The sequence below is a fragment of the Oncorhynchus mykiss genome, chromosome 12 (assembly GCF_013265735.2).
Source record: "Oncorhynchus mykiss isolate Arlee chromosome 12, USDA_OmykA_1.1, whole genome shotgun sequence".
Lineage (NCBI taxonomy): Eukaryota > Metazoa > Chordata > Actinopteri > Salmoniformes > Salmonidae > Oncorhynchus > Oncorhynchus mykiss.
The window spans coordinates 44,494,709-44,521,318 of record NC_048576.1 but is presented as its reverse complement, the minus strand read 5'-3'; the positions used below and the strand labels follow the sequence as shown (position 1 = coordinate 44,521,318).

General features: G+C 43.4%; 1 protein-coding gene across 2 annotated transcripts in view; it reads left to right on the top strand.

Annotated features, from left to right (window-relative positions):
* Positions 1-2,096: 2,096 nt before the first annotated feature.
* The window catches only part of nova1 (NOVA alternative splicing regulator 1), a 39,380-nt gene continuing 14,866 nt past the window's right edge, over positions 2,097-26,610 (top strand). Inside the window, exons 1-2 of one of the 2 annotated variants that reach the window (XM_036937630.1) lie at positions 2,097-2,174; positions 9,834-9,977. Coding sequence is in view for 1 of the 2 variants with exons in the window: in XM_021623868.2 (XP_021479543.1) it covers positions 6,938-6,941; positions 9,834-9,977 (148 nt within the window). In the remaining variant the exon portion in view is untranslated. Of the gene's footprint in view, positions 2,175-6,261; positions 6,942-9,833; positions 9,978-26,610 lie in introns of those variants that run through there. The other variant, XM_021623868.2, reaches the window with a different exon arrangement.

Sequence of the window (26,610 nt, the reverse complement as noted above, 5' to 3'; positions counted from 1 at the left end):
TTTGTTATTGACCAAATACTTATTTTCAACCATAATTTGCAAATAAATTCATTAAAAATCTTACAATGTGATTTCAGGATTTTTTTTCTCATTTTGTCTGTCATAGTTAAAGAGTACCTATGATGAAAATTACAGGCCTCTCTCATCTTTTTAAGTGGGAGAACTTGCACAATTGGTGGCTGACTAAATACTTTTTCGCCCCACTGTATCTTTGTGCTTGTCTCCACACCCCATCAGGTGTCTCCCATCTCCCCTCGTTACCCCATGTGTATTTATACCTGTGTTCTCTGTCTGTTGCCAGTTTGTTTTGTTTGTCAAGCCTACCAGTGGTTTTCCCCTTGCTCCTATCTGTTTCTAGTTCCTGTTTTCTAGTTTTGATCATTCTACCTGCCCTGAGCCTGCCTGCCATCCTGTACCAAGTCCTACCACACTGGATTATTGACCTCTGTCTGCCCTGATCCTGAGACTGCCTGCCGTTCTGTACCTTTTGGATTCTGATCTGGATTACTGAACTCTGCCTGCCCTTGACCTGTTGTTTGCCGGCCCCCTGTTCTAGTAATACACTTTTGTTACTTTGACACTGTCTGCATCTTGGTCTTCCCTAAAATGTGATACCACCAACTGTTTTGACCTCTTGCAGAAGATTTACTAGTGCTGCACGTCTCCTGGAGACGTGGTTGAGTTGTTATAGACATGGTTGAGTTGTTATACTTTTTGTGGAAGGGACGAACATCAACATGCCTTTGTTGGTAAAGGTGTCAACTGATTGGGAGCTAAGTGTTTAGAGACAGACTAGTGTATTGTTAAGGGACAATGATGGACATTGGGAGCTGCGTTTGAGAAGAAAGATCAGTCAACAAAGTGAATGGGCTGGGGGGCTGCAAAAGGCGTGGAAGTCTTTGGAAGGCAGTTCTTACACAGTATGTATTGTTGTGTATGGTACATAGAGGAGAAATGGTACCTTTCAATTGTTCTCATACACAACAATACATTTACTGTCTCTAAGCATAACCAAAACACCACAACAATCTGCAAAGAGAATGAGGTGGTTGTGTCATTACTGTTGTAGTCTTGATTTTATACCTTTTCAGTGTCCCTTGCTCATTTTTGTCCCAAAATCATGTTGTGCCCCATAACAGCTGAGAATCAACAAACCAATCATAGACAATTTATACACATTCAGCATTACTACCAACACACAGAGAGTGAGTTAGCTATATTGACAATTCTATTTTTAGTAACAGAGTGTTTTCCAGAAAAGGGTGAAATAGATTGCTACCTGATTGAGTTACTATTATTTGCTAACATTAGTCAAAGATAGAATGAACAGACAAGCATGTTTACTCTGCTGAAGGTAGCTACCAGTATGGTGGTGACCTACCATGGCATAGGCAAAATGTATTAAAAGTGTATATCCAAAAGATAGCTAGCTATATGATTTAGCTGATGGCTTTCAGAGTTCAATACAGAACTGTAACTTTTGCTATCTAATTTACCTCGACCAGCTAATGTTATGTTACCAATAATCGACAAGCTTACGTTTTGTTGTGAAGGGAGAAAACGATGGTATCGCAGCACTTGTCAGCTGTTGTCTAAATGGATTCCCCATCCATTCAGTAGGAAAATTCCTCTGATAATATTTGGTCACCGTAAGCATCATTCTTGATATCTGCAAACCACTGGCAACATCAGTCTTACCATAAAATAAAACAAATATTTTATTAAATTAAAGTAATGTGAATAAGTGATAAGCAGTAATGGGCAGTAACTACCATCACGTGACTTTTATTAATTGTTTTATGCAGTGTTACAGCATTAAACCCACATAATGCATAGTGCATTTAATGTAGATAAGGCATACTTTTATGACTACTGAATACCAACTATCAATCACTTAGATTATATAATTTCAGGCACGCGAAGCAACTGCTATCTAATCCCTCTCGATGTGCGTGTTCTCTCTTCTCTCCACGTCTGCTCCGTACAGAATGAAATGTGTAACAACACAGTGGCTCTTAAATGTATTTGTGTCACAGAAATGTAACACAAGCAAAATCATACACAATTACTAATGACATTTCTATATTGTTTTGTCTTTCTAAGGTCCTGTGGAAAACATAATAATCTACTTAAAGAAGACGAGTGCTGTTGCTCGTAGGAGCGTATCAAGACTGGTAAGACCAGAGACAGATGAGCTGGGGTAGTTATTGACCTGGATCATTGATAGCCAGCAAATGGGGGACCGTTCCAATCCTCACAAATCATGTTAAACACTACTTGTTGACCTGGATCATTGATAGCCAGCAACCCCTGGAAGGTGTCCCCCATGATGACCATTTGGACAGTTCAGATGGGGGACCGTTCCAATCCTTATTTGGTTGGACAAATGTATTCATGTGTCATCCCCAGACTGCAGGGAATATATAATGTTGTCAATCATCTCTTGCACTCCCATAATAAAAAGTATGTGATTTAACTCAACTTGAAGAAATAATGTTCTCTATTGCAGCAATGTAATCATTTTCTAGAGGTAGATGATCACCATAGCTTGGAGGGAACATGTCTTAACAGGATGAACGTTGTGTCACAAATCATGTCCTTTCGTTTCTTATCATCCTTATCCAATATGCTTGAAAATATGAAGAGTGGTACTCAGTGATGTGTTGTGCTGGATTTGCCCCAAATAACTATTTGTATTCAGGACATAGTTCATTTGTTTGCCAATTTGTTTGCGGTTTTACTTTTGTCTCTTATTGCAAACAGGATTCAAATTTAGGAATATTTGTATTCTGTACAGGCTTCCTTCTTTTCACTCTGTTATTTAGGTTAGTATGGTGGAGTAACTACAATTTTGTTGATCCATCCTCAGATTCCTCCTATCACAGCCATTGAAAGTTTGTAACTGTTTTAAAGTCACCATTGGTCTCATGGTGAAATCCCTGAGTTGTTTCGTTACTCTACGGCAACTGAGTTAGGAATGGGAAGGAAAGGGGGATACCTAGTCAGTTGTACAACTGAATGCATTCAACTGAAATGTGTCTTCCACATTTAAGGATGCCTGTATCTTTGCAGTGACTGGGTGTATTCATACACCATCCAAAGTGTAATTATTAATTACACCAAGCTCAAAGGGAACACAGGTGGGAAAAGTTTACCTAAGTATGATTCTCAGAGATAACGAACGACACCTGCTTCTGATTGAGAACCATACTAGGCCAAACACAGAGAAAATATAACATAGAAAAAAGAACATAGACAACCCACCCCAACTCACGCCTTGACCAACCTAACACAAAGACATAAAAAAGAAACTAAGGTCAGAACGTGACAGTACCCCCCCCCCCCCCAAAGGTGAGGACTTCAGCCGCAAAACCTGAACATATAGGTGAGGGTTTGGGTGGGCGTCTGTCCGCGGTGGTGGCTCTTCCGCGGGACGTGGACCCCACTCCATCATAGTCTTTGCCCGCTTAAGTGGCGCCTTTGGAGCGGCGACCCTCGCCGCCCACCTCGGACTGGGGACCCTTGCAGCGGGCCCCGAATGGACGGGAGATTCCGGCAGCACCGGACAGGCGGGAGATTCCGGCAGCGCCAGCGTGAAGGGCCGTTCGTCGTTCGTGACGGGCTGCTCTGGCAGCTCCTGACTGACGGGCGGCTCTGGCAGCTCCTGACTGACGGGCGGCTCTGGCAGCTCCTGACTGACGGGCGACTCTGGCAGCTCCTGACTGACGGGCGGCTCTGGCAGCTCAGGACAGACGGGCGGCTCTGGCAGCTCAGGACAGACTGGGGGCTCTGGCAGCTCTGGACAGGAGGGAGACTCTGGAAGCGCTGGACAGGCGGGAGCACCTGGAAGCGCTGGACAAGAGGGAGCACCCGGAGGGAGGAGACAGAGAGACAGCCTGGTGCGTGGAGGAGGCACCGGATGGACCGGACCATGGAGGCGCACTGGAGGTCTCGAGCACCGAGCCTGTACAACCTGTCCTGGCTGGATACTCACCGTTGCCCGGCCAGTGCGGCAAGGTGGAACAGACCGCACTGGGCTGTGCTGGTGAACCGGGGACACCGTACGTAGGGCTGGTGCCATATACCCCGGGCCGAGGAGACGCACTGGAGACCAGATGCGCTGAGCCTGCTTCATAGCACCTGGCTTGATGCCCACTCTAGCCCGGCCGATACGAGGCGCTGCGATGTAGTGCACCGGGCTATGCCTGGCACTGGGGACACCGTGCGCCTCATGGCATAACATGGTGCCTGCCCGGTCCACCTCTCTCCACAGTAAGCACGGGGAGTTGGCTCAGGTCTCCTACCTGACTTAGCCACACACATAAGTTTTTGGGGCTGCCTCTCGTCCCTGTTGCGCTGCCGTGCTAGCTCCTCATAATGCCGCCTCTCGGCTTTGGCTGCCTCCAGCTCTTCCCGGGGGCGGCGATATTCCCCAGCCTGTGCCCAGGGTCCCTTTCCATCCAAAATCTCCTCCTATGTCCAGGAGTCCAGAACCCTCTGCTCCTGATTACCACGCTGCTTGGTCCGGTTGGGGTGGGTGATTCTATAACGGTTGTCTTCGTCGTCTGACGAGTATGAAATATCGGACCAATGCGCAGCATGGTACGTGTTCATGATGTTTTATTTACTGAACACTGAAATACAAAATAACAACGTCCTGTAAGATGCAGAAAACACTAAACAGAAAATAATCACCCACAAAACACAGGTGGGAAAAGGCTACCTAAGTATGATTCTCAATCAGAGACAACGAACGACACCTGCCTCTGATTGAGAACCATACTAGGCCAAACACGGAGAAAATATAACATAGAAAAAAGAACATAGACAACCCACCCCACCCCAACTCCCCCCCTGACCAACCTAACATAAAGACATAAAAAATAAACTAAGGTCAGAACGTGACAGCCTAGGAACAGTGGGTTAACTGCCTTGTTCAGGGGCAGAACAACAGATTTTTACCTTTACCTTGTCAGCTCGGGGATTTGATCTAGCAACCTTTCGGTTACTGGCCCAACACTAACCATTAGGCTACCTGCTGCCCCAGGTTGAATACTTATTAACTGAAGACATTTCAGCTTTTAATTTTGTATTAATTTGTACAAATCTCTAAAAACATAATTCCACCTTGACGTTATGGGGTAGCCAGTGTGTAGCCAGTGACACAAAATCTGAATTGAATCAATTTTAAATTTGGGCTATAACAACAACATTTGGAAAAAGTGAAGGGGTGTGAATACTTTCTGAGGGCACCGTATATAATACATATGTAATAAGTATTTTTCTGGTGACACTGCTTGATGGTCCTCAGCCATTGTGGTCATTACATTACAATTTGTGTCTGATATTGTTTACATCATTCCTGTTGATCATTAACATGACTGGCAGTTACCATAACAAAGGAGTAAGGCTCTGCTGTTTTTTTTACTGCCGTGTGCCTATTGTGCATTTAGGTTTGCTGGCGAATTACTGCCCAACTCGAGGAAGAGGTAGCCTATTGCTTCTTTTATCAGCAACACCCCTCTCCTCTTTCATTCATCGCTCATGCTAATTTAGCCTGTAATTTCCCATGTCCCGAGACCCTTTTACTGGATCGGGTGCCTTTCCTAAGCCTGTGTAGTTGAAGGATTATGTATGATATGGTAATGTTGCTAATGGAAAGGTTGGCACAGGAATGTGAGCTGGTGGTTTTTTTTGTGAGAAGGACACAGGTGCCCTTGCAGAGAGATGTGACGTGAGCGGACTATGAATTTGCCAGGTGGCAGAGGAAGAGAGGAGGGAGCCTACAGAGAGACAATGCTTATGTACACCAGTGAGTCCGGGTGACACAATGAACGGTTCATCGGTAGAATTTACAGTAAGACGTTTGCCAGATGCTTATGTGCCTCAGTTATTACTTCAGTTTGCTCTGTGATTTAAATACATTGGAAATGAATCTAGAAAAGGAACAAAGAGACTATGCAAATGGTACTAGTGTTTCTAGAGGTTCCCTGGAAATTACTATTGAGCGGAGCCAACCCCCCTCCCCTCACACACACAGACTCTCTCACACATAGATACACAAAGACACACACACTCACACACACGTAGGATACCTCACTCTATAGTCTACAAGATTTATAGACGTAGTGATTGGCTTCGTTGTCCCCCACCCCTTCCCCCCTTCACCATTCTGCGGCACTGCCATTTGCAGTGGTTGATGAGGGCCCCCTCCCACTCAAACATGGCCGTTTGAGGGAAGAGGGGTGGATGAGATGGGGTGTACGGCACACACTATCAGATCAGTCCTCTCCTCCTCCACTCACCGCAACCACACACCTTTTCAGCCATCGCTCAAGGTCACCCCATGTTCTCTCCAATGAAACGCACAAACCAGTTTGTAATTTTTCACGGAAAAAGAAAGTGAATGGGTCGCTATGCTTTATAGTGCTGCGTCAAAAGAGGCGGAGTGTGGAAGAAAATATTTTTTTTCGGGGACAGGCATTGTGGGGGGTGTTTGGGGAATGACGTGCTAGGGAGGAGACTGCCGATTGGCCAGGGCAGGTGTCAGTCGCCACGCTGCTGCAGACGGACAGGCCACTCGATGAATATGGATGAGAGCAGTGAAAAGGGTGATGCGGCAGGGAAGACCCCCCCCTTCAAACCGGTGCAGGCTTGAACAATGCGTGGCGTCTTTCACTGAAAATACTGAGAGCCTGCATTAGCATTTTCTCATACAATTGAGGCTCTGGCCAGCTGCAGGCATGGCTTGGATGTTGCGGTGAAATCTTTTTTTTGCACCCACTGATGTATTAGACCTCTGTGAAAAAGGTTGACTGGCCGCATTCCTCAACGCCACCATTGCACCTATGACTAGCCTAACGTTAAGGTACCCTTACAAGATTGTACCCCGGTATTGATGGCGATCTGACAGAGGATTTTACCAGCAGATCTCAGAATGGGTAAGAGCCAAACTGTTTTTGTCATGACTTGTTGAATTCATTTATCACACTCAACTCTTAATACTTGACTACGTAAAATATATTCTGCTCATTATTGCCCATTTTGATCCATCGTTCTTGCTGCCTGTCAGCGCCAGGTTGGTCCATTGACATGCAGAGTGGGTATTTGGAGGGAGTGGGGGGTGGTCACAAGGCATTTCCTCCTGACCCACCCCCCTTGAGTGACTTCACTAAACACGTTTGGCTGAGTGTCCGTGTCTCTCCTTCAAGCCATCCCTCCAGTATTGGATGCATGGGGTTTGAACTCAACAGCCCCGACTGGCTTAGCTTCCCAACCTGCCCCATACTGCTCCCATTCCCCTGACGGATTGCAGCAACAGATTGCCATGTTTACTCTACTACATGACGCCATTGAAACCTGTTAGTGTGATTTTTCAGACGCTAGGACGAAATGAATTATTGACTAATGACTGTAAACGCTGCCTGTGAGGGCAATGGAGTGAATCTCAATGGCATGCTCTCCCCTGCTGGGTTCACCCTGGTTTTAAGACACATAGAAACGGGAACTTGTACACCCCTGCCAACACAGGTCTAATAGAGGACATTTCCATTCCTATTGTTCAGTTTATCCTGTGTGGAGAGTTGTAATAACATGTGTCCTCTGACTGACAGTAGAAAAGTCTGTACTTCCATGAAGACAATGTCAATGTCTAAGCCATGGTTTTTACTTTTTCATCAAGGTCATCTATTATTATTTTTCTCCTGGAAGGGAAAACTTTTTTTCTCTGAAAGGGGAAGATTAATGGAGTAGAAAGCAGAAATCCAAGCAGAAAAAGTGCCTTGGCTAAAGGAGTATGGTTTGTGTCAGATTGTCATAATGGTTTCTCTCCGATTGATAGAGGACTAATGGATGTTTTCAGAAAGGCTCTATCATTCATTGGTGTGATTTACAATATAAATGTTGACGGACTAGACATGTGAAGATGGTGTGTATTTTCATATAAATGTTGGTTCTAGTAGTCTAATGTGTGACCAGTAAGGAAGGTCCTTTAGTCTGAGTTAACAGAATTTACTTTGGATTTTAGATATCAACGTGTCATGACTTTATTGAGAGACCTATCAAAATCCAAATGGAACATGCGGGGCATGTTAAAAGAATCAGTAGAGAGGTGACATGTAGAGTGACTGAAATCCCTAGATGTCACAGTGCCACATTCATTGTGATCAGGATCTAATGAGCCCATTTAAGAGGCAAACAGAAGGTCAGTCTTAGAACAGTGACATCGATGTGTGCAGACCTCCATCCATCCGTCTTCCCTGGACGAGCTTGCAGATCCATCCCCCTGCATGAAGCTATACAACGACGACACAGGCAAACACGCATCTTGGCGTTGTCAACCAAAATCACCATTAAAACGAACAACTACGGTTTGATATCGTCATTATCTTTTTTTGTGCTGGTCTGTATTAAAAAAACGTTTGTTCACTGATATAAACAGTTCTTTGAATGTACGTTCTTGCCAGAGTGACGTCACCCTTGCTGATGAAGCATTGAAGAAGTCCCAAATTGAAGTCATTAATTGAAAAGGAATGTTAAAACTAGTAGTTGATATCTGAAAACCATACTAGATACTTTTTTGGGTCATACCAGCACAGATGTTTGAAGAATTATTTAGGCTATTATTATCTAATTGATTTCTGGGGTGACATTGAGTAGTAATTTTTCTCACAGGTTCATATATTGATCGCATGTCTGTCTCCCATGTTGATTACTTATGTCTGGAATAGCACAACCAGGTGTTGGTTGGTACAGAGACGGAAGAGGAAGTGAGACATCCCAGCCGCAATTTTTTTCTGGTTAATCTACAGTTAATGAACTAAGCTGACCAGACCCAGCTGCTATTGCATTGGTATCTATGGGACAGCCACCCCTTAAGCAGACCTGTTCTTTGACCAATCCACCATCTTTGGGTTGGTATTCGCAGTCCAATCCCAACATTGGATTGATTGCTCTACCCAATTGCTACCCAATCTGGATTTGTTTGGAGTGATACACACTGCTCACCTGGGTGATGATTAAATCTTCTTGATTAGCCAGTATGTGGAGTGGAACATTCTCGATTAAAAGGATGAAGAACAGAAGGTTTGATCGGTGAATTCTTTGAGCTGACATGATATCAATCACTGACTGATACAAGACAGTGTTATAAGCCACTGAACCCCCTTTTAAACGTTTTAAAAGTCTGTCTTTTTGGCAGGGATTTTGTTTCCTTATGCTAGCATCTCTAACAGTTATTACTCTGGATCACAATGGGTTGGATTTCATGCACCGCAAGCATATGATTTATATGTTTCGACATAGTCCTGTGTGAGTAATATTCTGAGTAATGTTAATACATCCTGTAATTTTCACCATTCCGATGATGTTTATGCTCCCCTTTGTCTCTCGGGTTTGAGATTAAAAAAAATAAAAAAGTTTACATTGTAGGTCTTGGCTTGGTTTGAACCATGAATTAGATATTTTGTCAGAAGATTCTGATAAAGGATACTAAAACTCCTTGAAAACAGTTAAAATTAGACCTCTGCAAACTGGAAAGGAGGTCAGCATTTACTCCACAGGAAATCTGGGACAGAACACAGAACGTGTCACCAAACTCTGATGAAATATGGGACTAGAGGCTACAAAAGAATCACACTCCGAAATGAAAAATACCTCTAGATACCTTCCTACCAAAGTGTCAGTCTGACAAGAATATATGTGGCTAGCTACCTATTCAACTGTTTGCATCTGATCTTACTTGCAGTATGGTGTATATGTGTGTAGACTACAGCTTCTTTACTAGCTCTGACCCTCTCCTGTCTGTTCGTCTCTCTCTCTCTATGTCCTTCCAGAGGAGGGTGAGTACTTCCTGAAGGTGCTGATCCCCAGCTATGCGGCCGGCTCCATAATTGGCAAGGGCGGCCAGACCATCGTACAGCTGCAGAAAGAGACGGGCGCCACCATCAAGCTGTCCAAATCCAAAGACTTCTACCCAGGTAATTGGATCCCACTATGTCCCTGATCAAATTATCCAAATATAACGGCGTACACCCAAGTAAGAGCCCCCAAAATCATCGGACTCTCTCAATTCAAGATCAGTACAAGATGTTATTTGTTGGTTACACTGGAATTTGAATTCCAACTGGGGAGCCCAATGAGTTTGATCCAGCCTTCCAAATGCACAGTATTTTTACCCAGACAAAAGACCTATTCAGATGCTACAGCTGCTTCTGACTCAGGAATAGCATTTATAGATACAAGCAATTGCTCTTTCAATTTGGCTGTGCTCTTAGCAGGGAGCTGATCCAATTTCTGTGAAAAGTCTGTAGTCCCCAGAAGTACTATCATTCTTCATTCTGCTACAATGCAAAGACTGCATTTAATCAATTCCCCGCTTAGCTGCCTGGCTGCCATTTTACTCCAAGATGGAGAGAGCACATTATCCAATGTCGAGGACATGTAAGGTACACTGGAAGCAGTAGTCGCCCATAAGGGCCTTGTTCTTAAAAACATGTCAACATGGAAAAAGATGCTCATGTTTTCCCAATGACCCCACACTGATGGAGGTCACTGCACTCTCTGGTTGGTGCTGAAACATCTTGTCTTCGGAGCAGGAAATGTGAGAGCCGCAGTAAAGTGTATGCGTTTGTCCTTCATGGCTGAGGAAGCTTCAACCTTCTGGAAAATAACAGGTGTCGGGCGGCTCGCTGTTGATTAAGATTACTTTATTAGCCAATTGCACACAAATTTGACTTCCGCTTTTAATCCAACCCATCCGAAAGACACACATACAGGTTTTTGGAGAGGTGCAAGGGGCTGCCACTCTGGGCACCTGTTGTTGTGGGGGGTTATGTGCCTTGCTCAAGGGCACAACAGCAGGTAATGGCATCTAGGAATTGATACCAGCAACCTTCCAGTTGCCAGGTCACTTTCAGACAGATTTTTTCTTGTCGGACACTGGATTAGAACTGGCAACGCTCCAGTTGCTGGCTCACCTCTAACTGATTGAACAAAAATGGCAATATGGCTCAAATATGGGCTATGTTCTGACACGCGGAAGTTGTGATATACTGCACTTGGACTAAACCTTGGCAAAATATTAGGTCACACTTTATTTGGATAGTCCATCTGTAGATGCTCTACAGGTTGTCATACTCTCAACAAACGATCTGTTGATAAGCAACTGCTTGCTACGGTTAGGTTTAGAATAAGGGTTAGGGTTAAGTTTAGGGTTAGGATAAGGGTTAAGGTTAGTGTTAGTTACATTAAATGTTACTGAGTCTGTAGAGCATCTACAGATTGACTATCCATATATAAAGTGTTACCAATAATTATTGAACCTCGGCAAAGAATAGAAGTACAATAATATTTCCCTTTTAGGGTATCTCCTGTTCCCACTACTGCACTATCTGAAAAACTGGATTCATCGATCGTCACCATGACACCCTGAAAATGAACTATAGTAATGGCTTACTTTTGCATACAATGTAGCAGCACTCCTTTGTAGTGTTGTCACGATATCAGAATTTTGACTTTGATATCGATACCAGGGTCAGCATCACAATGCTCGATACCAAAACTATAGCAAACGATACCAAGGGAAAAAAGAAGGCGTATTAGCCAGTCACAGAATGGCACTCGATCCAGACAGTTCTTTTGAGTTCAATATTATTACATTTGAAATTGTAGATGTTTGAATGAATGCATTAAGAAAACAATTATACAAGTATGCAAATTATTTGAATGGTCAATCTCAAGTCTATTGATAAACTGGGTGAATCAAGATGCAGCCTAGGTCTATTTACTATACAGGTGAATACAATGAGTTATTGAGCTTGTTTTGGCTGAATTCATGGGGCTACAGATGAAAAACAATGTTTACCTTCCATTTGGGGCTTATTTTATTATTTGCATAGAAGAAGCAATCTATTATTTTGTAAAAGTGCGTGCTGTCTCTTTAAGACCCATGACGACATATACACACTAAGTTCTAGGCTTGAGCAAATGTGATCTTGGGAGAGATGTGAGGCAGGGGAGATGAAGTGAATGAATAAAGTTTTTGGGTGACAATCATCAGCATTTTGCATTATGGTTTGCATATGATTACAAACAAGGTACTAGGGTAGTCAATTGATGTTAGCTTCTGCTGTAAGCTTTCTTTTGTGAACAGAAATGATTCTATAGCAACGGTCATCGAAATTGTTAAAAGGTTTTAAAAACAATTCTAATACATGCACATTTGAACAATGAATTAAGATACTCCAAAATGTTGGAATTTTTATAATCCAGTTTTTTGTTGTTGCATATATGAATACATTAACGCAAAGGGAGGAACAAGGCTGCAACCACCAAACACTTTCTCAGTCTACCCTAACTGCAGTCACATAAACATACTTTACAATGTTTACGAGATCATACATAATATCACTGTAATCCGAGAGCTCATTTTTGAAAGTTGCTTTCATTTCAGCTCATCTAATTTATAAAAATTTCAACTGTTAGATTCTTACTTTTTTTCAAGTACACAAAAAATGAACACCCATCAAAATAACGTTTTTTTTCTTCTCTTTCTTGTGATGTGGCGAGACGGTGAGTTCAATCTCTGATGAAGCGTTGACAGGTCATTACAAGCATTTCAGCGGTCGTAACGTTCATGGAAAGAAAATTGACAGACACAAGCAAAAGTGTGAAATAAGTCGCAGGAGTAAAATTAAAGCAATCAATCCAGCGAGATTTAAGTAACAAGCGGATTTAGCGCCCCTCAAACACAGGAAATAGATGGCTGAAAGACAGATCATCAGCTGGGCGGGGCATGCGCGTTGCTAGTTTCAAAATTGCTACATGCCATGTTGCATTATTCAAGTGTGTTAATAACTTCTGTGCAGCATAAGTGGTGATGCAGCCCAGACTCGCAGTGAGAGTAGTGGTTCTTCAGGACAGGCTAGAGCTAGTAATGAGTAAGTGCAACAGGCACTGTGCTCTCGTGCTATAAGAGGACATTGGCTGTGCTGATAGACAGACTTGATCCTCTCTCAACCAGTAGATGACGTGAGACACGTTTGACAGAAGTACCGAAAGTGAAGAGAAAAAGAAGAGGTATACCGTGCAACACTACTACTTTGTTTGTCTACATCGAAAACACACTTTGATGCAGTTGTGCTTTTGTATCCTCTTCCTCTCGCTGGGTGGTGAATGTGTCGATAGAGCACCACCTGCTCTGCTCCTCCCCATCCCCATCGTGTTGTGAGGAGTTCAGGGAGAGGGTGCTGGCAGCGATGTCATTGGTTACTGCTAGGGTCCCCAAAGTAAAATTAAACTACTACACCATCTCACACAATGGGCCGGAACTCTTCCAGAAAGTCTGCATGTATTCAATGTACACTTATATGACCAAATATACAAGGCTTTTGCACCTGTTCAAAGTTTGCAGCTGTTATTTTTTACTGAGGAATTCAAAGACAAGAAACAAAGCTAATCAATTGCATTTTAATTTGACTACCTTGTTCCTCATCGCAAGTCTGTAACCTTTCATTTTCGTTCTACCTTTCGTGATTTATTCCCTACTGAGCTTAGTGCAACATGTTGTAAATTCTGCTGCAATATTTTATCAAACTTGTTTTTAATGACAAACAGGTAGGCTATACCATAGCAATGACTTTTCAAATCAAATCAGACCTTACTTCAAATCAAATGTTATTTGTCACATACACATGGTTAGCAGATGTTAATGCGAGTGTAGCGAAATGCTTGTGCTTCAAGTTCCGACAATGCAGTAATAACCAAGAATAATCTAACCTAACAATTCCACAGCTACTACCTTATACACACAGGTGTAAAGGGATAAAGAATATGTACATAAAGATATATGAATGAGTGATGGTACAGAACGGCATAGGCAAGATGCAGTAGATGGTATCGAGTACAGTATATACATATGAGATGAGTAATGTAGGGTATGTAAACAAAGTGGCATAGTTTAGTGGCTAGTGATACATGTATTACAAAAAGATGCAGTAGATGATATAGCGTACAGTATATACATATACATATGAGGAGTAATGTAGGGTATGTAAACATTATATTAAGTGGCATTGTTTAAAGTGGCTAGTGATACAATTTTTACATAAATTTCCATTATTAAAGTGAGCTGGAGTCAGTATGTTGGCAGCATCCACTCAATGTTACTGACATCGCCTTCTGGATGATAGCGGGGTGAACAGGCACTGGCTCGGGTGGTTGTTGTCCTTGATGATCTTTATGGCCTTCCTGTGACATCGGGTGGTGTAGGTGTCCTGGAGGGCAGGTAGTTTGCCCCCGGTGATGCGTTGTGCAGACATCACTACCCTCTGGAGAGCCTTACGGTTGTGGGCGGAGTAGTTGCCGTACCAGGCGGTGATACAGCCCGACAGGATGCTCTCGATTGTGCATCTGTAGAAGTTGAGTGCTTTTGGTGACAAGCCAAATTTCTTCAGCCTCCTGAGGTTGGAGAGGCGCGGCTGCGCCTTCTTCACAACGATGTCTGTGTGCGTGGACCAATTCAGTTTGTCCGTGATGTGTACGCCGAGGAACTTAAAACTTACTACCCTCTCCACTACTGTCCTGTCGATGTGGATAGGGGGGTGCTCCCTCTGCTGTTTCCTGAAGTCCACAATCATCTCCTTTGTTTTGTTGACGTTGAGTGTGAGGTTATTTTCCTGACACCACACTCCGAGGGCCCTCACCTCCTCCCTGTAGGCCGTCTCGTTGTTGTTGGTAATCAAGCCTACCACTGTAGTGTCGTCCGCAAAGTTGATTATTGAGTTGGAGGCGTGCATGGCCACGCAGTCGTGGGTGAACAGGGAGTACAGGAGAGGGCTCAGAACGCACCCTTGTGGGGCCCCAGTGTTGAGGATCAGCGGGGTGGAGATGTTGTTACCTACCCTCACAACCTGGGGGCGGCCTGTCAGGAAGTCCAGTACCCAGTTGCACAGGGCAGGGTCGAGACCCAGGGTCTCGAGCTTGATGACGAGTTTGGAGGGTACTATGGTGTTAAATGCTGAGCTGTAGTCGATGAACAGCATTCTCACATAGGTATTCCTCTTGTCCCGATGGGTTAGGGCAGTGTGCAGTGTGGTTGCGATTGCGTCGTCTGTGGACCTATTGGGGCGGTAAGCAAATTGGAGTGGGTCTAGAGTGTCAGGTAGGGTGGAGGTGATATGGTCCTTGACTAGTCTCTCAAAGCACTTCATGATGACGGAAGTGAGTGCTACGGGGCGGTAGTCGTTTAGCTCAGTTACCTTAGCTTTCTTGGGAACAGGAACAATGGTGGCCCTCTTGAAGCATGTGGGAACAGCAGACTGGGATAAGGATTGATTGTACTTACTTATAAGCTCTTAACCAACAGTACAGTTCAAGAAGAGTTAAGAATAGAAATAAATAGACTAAAGTAAAAAATAATAATAAAAAGTAACACAATAAGAATAACAATAACGAGGCTATATACAGAGGGGGTACCGAGTTAGTGTGCGGAGGTACAGGTTAGTTGAGTTTTTTTGTACATGTAGGTAGGGGTGAAGTGACTCTGCATATATAATAAACAGCGAGAAGCAGCAGTGTATAAAAAGGGGGGGGGGGGGGGAAATGTAAGTAGTCTAGTGGCGATTTTATTAATCGTTCAGCAGTCTTATGGCTTGGGGGTAGAAGCTGTTGAGGAGCCTTTTGGTCCTAGACTTGGCTCTCTGGTACCGCTTGCCGTGCGGTAGCAGAGAGAGTCTATTACTTGGGTGACTGGAGTCTCTGACAATTTTATGGGCTTTCCTCTGGCACCGCCTAGTATATAGGTCCTGGATGGCAGGAAGCTTGGCCCCAGTGATGTACTGGGCCGTACGCACTACCCTCTGTAGCGCCTTGCGGTCAGTTGCCGAGCAGTTGCCATACCAGGCGGTGATGCAACCAGTCATGATGCTCTCAATGGTGCAGCTGTAGAACCTTTTGGGGATCTGGGGACCCATGTCAAATCTTTTCAGTCTCCTGTGGGGGAAAAGGTTTTGTCGTGCCCTCTTCATGACTGTCTTGGTATGTTTGGACCATGATAGTTTGTTGGTGATGTGGACACCAAGGAACTTGAAACTCTCGACCCACTCCACTACAGCCCCGTCGATGTTAATGGGGGCCTGTTTGGCCCACCTTTTCCTATTGTCTACGATCAGCTCCTTTGTCTTTTTCATATTGAGGGAAAGGTTGTTGTCCTGGCACCACACTGATAGTTCTCTGACCTCCTCCCTATAGGCCGTCTCATCGTTGTCGGTGATCAGGCCGAGCACTGTTGTGTCGTCAGCAAACTTAATGATGGTGTTGGAGTCAGGTTTGGCCACGCAGTCGTGGGTGAACAGGGAGTACAGGAGGGGACACAACCCTGAGGGGCCTGTGTTGAGGATCAGCGTGGCAGACATGTATTTGCCTACTCTTACCACCTGGGGGCGGCCCGTCAGGAAGTCCAGGATCCAGTTGCAGAGGGAGGTGTTTAATCCCAGGATCCTTAGCTTAGTGATGAGCTTCGTGGGCACTATGGTGTCGACTACAGCTCAGCGTTCAATGAACAGCATTCTCACATAGGTGTTCCTTTTGTCCAGGTGGGAAAGGGCAGTGTGTAGTGCAATTGAGATTGCGTCATCTGTGGATCTGTTGGGGCGGTATGCGAATTGGAGTGGGTCTAGGGTGTCCGGGAGGATGCTGTTGATGTGAGCCATGACCAGCCTTTCAAAGCACTTCATGGCTACTGACGTGAGTGCTACGGGGCGGTAATCATTTAGGCAGGTTACCTTCGCTTCCTTGGGCACAGGGACTGTAGTGGTCTGTTAGGTATTACAGACTCCGTCAGGGAGAGTTTGAAAATGTCAGTGAAGATACTTGACAGTTGGTCTATCTCCATTCTGTGTTGAGCTATGAGAGGCCTATGTTGACATGTCATGTTCATACCAATATGCACAGATCACCCCTTAATCTGTAACACTTATTCTTATTCTAAAATTGATTAAATATTTTTTTCCCTCATCAGTCTACACACAATACCCTATAATGACAAAGCAAAAAACAGGTTTTTAGAAATATTTGCAAATGTATTAAAAATAAAAACAGAAATACCTTATTTACATAAGTATTCAGACCCTTTGCTATGAGACTCTAAATTGATCTCAGGTGCATAATGTTCGCATTGAACATCCTTGAGAGTCCACCTGCAGTCAATTCAATTGATTGGACATGATTTGGAAAGGCACACACACTATATAAGGTCCTACAGCTGCACCCTGACAGTGCATGTCAGAGCAAAAACCAAGCCATGAGGTCGAAGGAATTGTCCGTAGAGCTCTGGGACAGGGATGGTGTCGAGGCACAGATCTGGGGAAGGGTGCCAAAAAATGTCAGGATTGAGGGAGGGTACAGAGAGATCATTAATGAAAGCCTGCTCCAGAGCGCTCAGGACCTCAGACTTGGGCGAAGGTTCACCTTCCAATAGGACACTGACCCTAAGCATACAGCCAAGACAACCAGGAGTGGATTCTGAATGTCCTTGAATGGCCCAGCCAGAGCCTGGACTTGAACCCGATCTAACATCATTGGAGAGACCTGAAAATAGCTGTGCAGCAACGCCCTCCATCTAACCTGACAGAGCTTGAGAGGATCTCCAGAGAAGAATGGGAGAAACTCCCGAAATACATGTGTGCCAAGCTTGTAGCTTCATACCCAAGAAGACTCGAGGCTGTAATCACTGCCAAAGGTGCTTCAAAAAGTACTGAGTAAAGGGTCTGAATACTTATGTAAGTGTGATCAGTTATATAAAAAAAAAATATACATTTACAAAAAATTAAATAATAATACGTTTTTGCTTTGTCATTATGGGGTATTGTGTGTAGATTGATGTGGGGAGTGGTAATCAATTTTAGAATAAGGATGTAACATAAGAACATTTTCAAAAAGTCATGGGGTCTGAATACTTTCCAAATGCACTGTAAGACATGAAACCATGAATGGGGGAAGGCCTTGATGGGAATGGGAACTGTCCTACTGGGCCCTGCTGTGGTGGCCTGACATAGATGACTGGAGATAGTGAAGGGTGTGAATGATGCATGATTGTTTGTGAGGGGAGGGGAAAGGGGGGCAGTCCCAGAAATAGCCTGTTTCAATCTCTCTCTCCTTGGAAGTGACCGAGTCCCAGCTGTACCCAAACTGCTCTCTCACTACGCCAATTTTCCTCTTCCCCTCTCTCTCTCCCTCCTGAGCCTGGTTTTTCATAGCACTTGTTCTTAATAGTTTGGAAGTTTTATCCAGATTAGATGGCATTGTGCCGTCTCTACAGAGTTTTGTTTGCATGTTTGCCTAGTAACGAACAGCCCCTGCCCTCTTTTTGTCATTCAATCGCAACCTTACTTCAACCATAACTGACAGAATTACACATACCCAAGTATTTGAACAACATACTGTTCACTCATACTGTACACACGTGCACGCATTAATGTATATACGCACAAATGTACACGCACACACACACACACACACACACACACACACACACACACACACACACAAATTTCACAGCTGCAAATTAAGTTAAGCTGAGAGTTCTTGGTAAGGGCGCAAAGAACCAACAATCCAGGCTCCCTGCTTTGTGCAGCTAGCCGTCAGTTCAGCTAGCATATAAAGTTACACAATGTGCTTCACTAACAGATAAAATAGTTATGTCATAGGAATATGGTGCGGATGTTTTGGATTAGCCGAAAAACAGAAAGACTGACCTCACCCTGAAAAACAACACCATGTCAGTCCATTTTGAGTGAGGTAGTTTGATCAAAAAGCATGTTACATAGTTAAGTAACCTCATTGAAATGCTTTGAAGACAGCCTTTTAGTATTCCGAGTGAAACGCAGATAGTTGTTACTGCTTTATAGCCCTCTGCAGTTAAAAAATTGCAGGCTTTTACTGAAGCCACTGGACTCCAGATTCAAGGTCCTAATTCATTCTGCCTTTGGAACTGCTGCCCTGTGTGCCAGACCTCCCTCTAAGATTAAACATACTGTTACTCAAATTTTTATTACACACATATCAGAACCTATATTATAACTGCTCCTAATAACGCTGTCAAGTAAACCAAGCTCCCAGAGAACCTCAATCCCACCCAAATGACTTGGAAAGAAACCATTGCGGTTCTTAACCAGTCTCAGTCAATGTATGACAGCACTTTGAGGTACAGGCACAAGTATACGTAAACCCATGATGCAACCTACAGTAGTAGCCCCATAGGGACTATACTCTGTCCATGCCACACAGCATAACTACTGAAAGACAACATGGTTGAATGTCTTTACTTCGGACTCTAAAATGGGAACAGTAGCAACCAGCCAGAGTTGGATCGAGTTTGAGTGAGATCCTGTCCCGTCACCAGACTGTGTGGGCTGTGTGTTTTGATAACTTTGACGGACATTTCCTGAATGTTGACAAGTTCTTCTAAGGGCAGATGTGTGTCACCCAATTCTGTAAGGGGAGATGAACTCACGTTAAAAGGAATGGAACACAAATGGCCCGGACTGGCTAGAGTGGAGTGGTGTCAACCCGCAAAAGTAGCAGGCCTGTTTCAACCAGCCGGTCTTCCTGATAGGAGAAAACTCCTATTAGAAGGTTAGGATGACTCTCGTCGCTAACAGAGACCCCCCCCCCCCCCCCATATAAAAGGTATTGTCACTAGTATTGAATACATTTTTCACTAATTGGATTGTTGTATTTGATCAGATTTCTGTTAACCAGCAAGTCATTTCAACAGTCGATTCATTTATTTGTATTTTGATAGATATAACACAATGTAGTGCTTACTGTAAAGCTGGTGGTGTGAGATTGAATGAATGATGTGGGTGTAGAAGTATTTCAAATCATATTTTATTTGTCACATGCGCTGAATACATGAAATGCTTAGTTATAAGCCCTTAACCAACAATGCAGTTCAAGAAATGAAGTTAATTAAGAAAATATTTACTAAATAAAGTAAAGTAAAAAAATGATATCTAAAAGTAATACAAGAAAATTACATAACAATAATGAGGCAATATACAGGAGGTACCAGTACCGAGTCAATGTGCGGAGGTACAGTTTAGTCAAGGTCATTTGAAGAGTGACTATGCATAGATAATAAACAGCAAGTAGCAGCAGTGTAAAAACAAAGTAAGTAGTCCGGGTGGCCATTTGATTAATGGTTCAGCATTCTTATGGCTTGGGTGTAGAAGCTGTTAAGGAACCTTTTGGACCTAGACTTGGCACTCCGGTACTGCTTGCCGTGCGGTAGCAGAGAGAACAGTCTATGACTAAGGTGACTGATGTCTTTGACAATTTTTGGGGCCTTCCTCTGAAACCACCTAGTATATCTATCTATCTATCTATCTATCTATCTATCTATCTATCTATCTATCTATCTATCTATCTATCTATCAATCAATCAATCAATCAATCAATCAATCAATCAGAAAATGTATGTATAAAGCCCTTTTTACATCAGCCGATGTCACAAAGTGCTGTACAGAAACCCAGCCTAAAAACCCAAACAGCAAGCAATGCAGATGTAGAAGCACGGTGGCTAGGAAAAACTCCCTAGGAGGAAACCTCGAGAGGAACCAGGCTCTGAGGGGTGGCCAGTCCTCTTCTGGCTGTGCTGGGTAGAGAATATAAAAGTACATGGCCAAGATGTTCAAACATTCATAGATGACCAGCAGGGTCAAATAATAATAATCACAGTGGTTGTGGAGGGTTCAACAGGTCAGCACCTCAGGAGTAAATGTCAGTTGGCTTTTCATAGCCGATCATTCAGAGTTAGAGACAACAGGTGTGATAGAGAGAGAGAGTCAAAAACAGCAGGTCCGGAACAAGGTTGCACGTCCGGTGAACAGGTCAGGGTTCCATAGCTGCAGGCACAATAGTTGAAACTTGAGCAGCAGCAGGACCAGGTTGACTGGGGACAGCATGTAGTCATCAAGCCAGGTAGTCCTGAGGCATGGTCCTAGGGCTCAGGTCCTCCAAGAGAAGAGAGAAAAGAAAGAGAGAGTTAGAGGGAGCATTATTAAATTCACACAGGACACCGGATTTGACAGGAGAAATACTCCAGATATAACAGACTGACCCTAGCCCCCCAACACATAAACTATTGCAGCATAAATACTGGAAGCTAAGACAGGAGGGGTTGGGAGACACTGGCAGGATATAACCCCACCCACTTTGCCAAAGCACAGCCCCCACACCACTAGGGGGATATCTTCAAACCACCAACTTACTATCCTGAGACAAGGCTGAGTACAGCCCACGAAGATCTCCCCCAATGCACGAACCCGAGGGGGGCGCCAAGCCAGACAGGAAGATCACGTTAGTGTCTCAACCCACTCAAGTGACGCACCCCTCCTCGGGACGGCATGGAAGAGGACCAGTAAGCCAGTGACTCAGCCCCCGTAATAGGGTTAGAGGCAGAGAATCCCAGGGGAGAGAGGGGAACCGGCCAGGCAGAGACAGCAAGGGTCACTCCAGTGCCTTTCTGTTCACCTTCAAACCCCTGGGCCAGACTACACTCAATCATAGGACCTACTGAAGAGATGAGTCTTCAATAAAGACTTAAAGGTCAAGACTGAGTATGCGTCTCTCACATGGATAGGCAGACCATTCCATAAAAATTGAGCTCTATAGGAAAAAGCTCTGCCTCCAGCTGTTTGCTTAGAAATTCTAGGGACAATATATAGGTCAATCCAAGATGGCAGCATGTCAAGTCGTTTGTCTGTGACTAGTAGTTTTTAACCTACTAATAACCTATTCATTTATGGTGGAGCAAATCTACAATTTCCTTGTTGTGTAGTGCAAACTATTTTGTTTTGCTATTGCAAAGATCGCGGGTCTTCCTCAACTCTGATATTATTTTTTTTTAGCTATTTGCACTTATTTACTTGAAGTTTACCAAAGTAACTCTCTCTATGGCTGGCCTGGGTTCTATCTTCAGCTTTCCCTCTGCGGAGTGTCTCGTCCAAGATGCTCCTCTTCACTCTCCGCCTGGCTATCAGAGGCAGCTCAACAATCCCCAACCCGTTCTCTCAATCAACCCCCACACCCAATCTACTCACACACTCACATACATACTCATACATACACACAGTCCCTCTCTCCCCTTACCTTTCCTTGGCCTCTATTTCTTTTTACATATCTCAGAGAAAATGACAATTTTCGTAGTATTGCTTTGTGTACTGACTTTACTGAACTCTGGAGAAAACATACATTGTCGCTGGGTGAGTACATCTGACAATGTGCTCTCCCGTCCATTAGACATTTTGTCTGCGGGAATTTGCTATTTTTCACTCGGTCCACTCGTCCAAGTGCCGATGCATTTGTGGCATGATGCGAACAGTACGAACTTGTGTCACTACCAAAGTCTAATGGTTTTAAATGACTGTTTTGTATTGTCTGGAAACTCACTTGTATAATTTGCTTGCAGTAAGTCTATTAAAAAAGAGAAGCCGTGGAAGGTTATTAAACAGAGGTGCCTAGTTATTCTAATTTTGTTGATATCAGGGAACGTGCATCCTAAACCTGGCCCTGATATGCAATGTCTCCAAACTCCCTCTGATTTTAAATCTAGATCTGGTTTTGGTAGTTTTCATTTAAATGTACTGTTGTCAAAAAATTGATGGGGTTAGGATTTGGGCTTAATCAACTGATTCTGATGTAATTGTGTTTTCTGAAACCTGGCTCAAAAAGTCTTTACTTGTAAAGGATATTTGTATAAATGGTTACAATGTGTATCGCACTGATCAAGTTAAGGAAGGTGGGGGGAGGGCTATATATGTAAAAACTAAATTCCTTGTAAGTGTGGCAAAGTCTGAAACTATTTGTAAACAGTTGGAATTTCTTGCTTTGAATCTTGAGGTTTCAAAGGGTCTCTCTATAACTTTGATTGGCTGTTATAGACCCCCCTCTGCTCTCTATAACTTTGATTGGCTGTTATTGGCTGCTCTCGTTGATGTATTTTCTTCTCTGATGCACCTTATATCTAAACTTCTTTACAGTGAAATGATCTTGATTGGTGATCTCAACTGGTGTTGGTTAAAGTCGGTCTCTGATGATTATAAAATGTATTGTAATTCTATGAATCTTACCATACCCAGTTGATTAACTCACCCACATCTCAAATGTCCAGAGAAATCTACCCTGATTGATTTGATATTGACAAATGTTCCACATATATATTCTGCGGTTGGTGTTTTCTGTAATGATTTAAGTGACCATTGTGCTTTTGTTGCTGTTAGAAATACGAAGGTTCCTAAAACAAACCCACGCTTTATTCGTAAGACATTTAAAGAGTTTTAATGAGCAGGCTTTCTTTCATGATTTGTTTTATTTTGACTGGAGCAAGATTGAGTTTATTCCTGATGTTATTCCTGATGAAACTGCCTGGAAATTCTGTCAGGATGTTCTTTTTAATCCAAATAGTAAATAACATGTCCCATTCCGCAGTTCAGAGTTAAAGGGCGGGATAATCCAGAGTTTTCTTCTGAGCTGTCTTGTATTATTCACAAACGTAATCTAGCCTGGGCTAAAGCAAGGAAATCATGTTCTGATGCTGATTGGCTTCTTTTTAGGCAGCTACGAAACAAGTGTTATTTTCTTCTCAGTAAGGCCAGGTCAGAATATTTTATGTATTTTACCACTGATAACAAGAATGACCCTAGAAAGTTTTGGAAGGCTATTAAGTCTATGTCTGCTAATGTTAATGAATTACTGTCATGTGTATTGAAGGACTCCGTGGTTGAATATGACAACTGAAATGCTGAATTGTTTCAATGAGCACTTTGTGTCATCTGGTAGGCTGTTTGATTCAGTATCCTCTGTCTCTGTACAACCCTGTGTGGATGAACCAGTGAGAGCTGGTCCAACTTCTAGCTTTTTGCCATTCTCAGTGCAGGAGTAAATAAAGCCCTGAAATCCTTAGATCAGAGAAAGCCTGCAGGTCCTGATCTTCTTGATCCCTGCTTTTTCAAACTGGCAGCTGATTTCATAGCTGAACCACTTACATAATATCTGTTAAATCTAACCCTGGGATGTAATGAAATTCCAAAGATCTGGAAATCAGCATTTGTCCTACCACTTTTAATAAAAGGGGGAGATCCCACTCTAATTATAGGCCAATCTAAAAGCTGTCACCCCTGGCAAAAATATTTGAAACCTTTTTATATACTAACTCTATTTTATCAACGTACCAATCGGGCTTCAGGAAGAAGCATAAGACAATTACAGCAGCCATTAAGGTTTTAAATGATATCACTGAAGTCCTTGACTTCTCTAAGGCTTTTGATACAGTTGATCATGCTATGCTGAGTCAGAGATTGTCGAGCCTAGGTCTTTCAGAGCATTCAGTTGCATTGTTTGCTAACTATCTCTGATAGAACTCAATTTGATGGACTCATGTCTGTTAAATTGTCTGTCTGTAATGGTGTGTCCCAGGGCTTTGTACTTGGTCCCCTCTTATTCACTATTTATATAAATAATTTAGACAAATGTGCAAAATGCGCAACTTCACTTTTATGTTGATGATACTGTTATTTATAGTTGTGACTCGTCTTCTCACAAAAGCTTTCCAGAACTTGCAAACTGCTTTTTATACTGTTCAACATACCTTGTGTCAATTGAAGCTTATCCTCAATATTGACAAAACTAAACGAATGGTGTTTTCTAAAGCAAGAAATAGACCTCTGAACCTTTCACCTATTACTACCTGTCAGGGCAATGAGATTGAGACTGTAACCTCATATAAATATCTTAGAATTTGAATTGATGATGGCCTCTCTTTTAAATTGCATACTCAACAACTAACAAAAAAAAGGCATTTTTATATTGTTCAGAAATGTTGTGGGTACTCTCTTTGTTCGCAGGACTTTATCCTGCTAACTGTTCCAAATGTCCGAACTGAATTTGGTAAAATGGCTTTTATGTACTCTGCGCCATCGGCTTGGAGCGCCTTACAAAATACTTTTCAACTGGAAGAACCGATTGGTGTTTTTAAATCATTGATGAAGGATTTTGAGTCAGATTCCCTGACCTGTCAATGTTTTTAATTTGCTGTTTTATGATTGTTATCCTCTTGTGAATTCTCTGTTTTTTTTACTACATTACTTGTAGTTTTTCATGTTGTCTGTCTGTAATTGTGTAATAACTTGGTGCTGCCTATCTTGGCCAGGAAGCTGTTGAAAAAGATATTTCAAATCTCAATGAGCCCTTCCTGGTTAAATAAAGGTTAATAAAAATGTTAAATATATAGGTCCTGGATGGCAGGAAGCTTAATCCCCAGTGATGGGACATATGCACTACCCTATATTGTGCTTTATGTTCAGATGCTGAGCAGTTGCCATACCAGGCGGTGATGCAACCGGTCAGGATGCTCTCGATAATGGAGCTGTAGAACTTTTTAAGGATCTGGGAACCCATGCCAAATCTTTTCAGTCTCCTGAGGGGGAAAAGGTGTCGTGAAGAGGGCACAACTGTCTTGGTGTGTTTGGACCGTGATAGTTCGTTGGTATTATGGACACCAAGGAGCTTGAAACTCTCAACCCGCTACATTACTGCCTTGCTTGCTCACATTGAGGGAAAAGTTGTTGTCCTGGCACCACACTGCCAGGACTGTGACCTCCTCCCTATAGGCTATATCATCGTTGTCGGATTGTTGTGTCGTCAGAAAACTTTATGATGGTGTTGGATTCATGCTTGGCCACGCAGTCATGGGTGAACAGGGAGTACAAGAGGGGACTAAGCACGCACCCCTGAGGGGCCCCAGTGTTGAGGATCAACGTGTCAGATGTGTTGTTGCCTACTCTTACCACCTGGGGGTGGCCTGTCAGGAAGTTCAGGATCCAGTTGCAGAGGGAGTTGTTAAGTCCCAGGGTCCTTAGCTGAGTGATGAGCTTTGATGGTGTTAATGTGAGCCATGACCAGCCTTTCAAAGCACTTCATGGCTACCAACGTGATTGCTACAGGGCGGTAATCGGCAGGTTAACTTCGCTTTCTTGGGCACAGGGACTATGGTGGTCTGTTTGAAACATGTGGGTGTATTACAGACTCGGTCAGGGAGAGGTTGAAAATGTTTGAAGACACTTGCCAGTTGGTCCGCACATGCTTTGAGTACACATCCTGGTAATCCGTCTGGCCCTGCGGCTTTGTGAATGTTGGCCTGTTTAAAGATCTTGCTCACATTGGCTACGGAAGAGTGTGATTGCACAGTCATCCAGAACAGCTGATGCTCTCATGCATGCTTCAGTTTTGCTTGCCTCGAAGCGAGCATAAAAGGCAGTTAGCTCGTCTGGTAGGAGCACGCCACTGGGCAGCTCGTGGCTGGGTTTCCCTTTGTAGTCCGTAATAGTTTTCAAGCCCTGCAACATCCGACGAGCATCAGAGCCGGTGTAGTAGGATTCAATCTTAGTCCTGTATTGACGCTTTGCCTGTTTGATGGTTCATCTGAAGGCATAGCGGGATTTATTGTAAGCGTCCGGATCCAGCTCCTTGAAAGCGACAGCGCTAGCCTTTAGCTCGGTGCAGATGTTGCCTGTAATCCATGGCTTCTGGTTGGGTATGTATGAGTCACTGGTA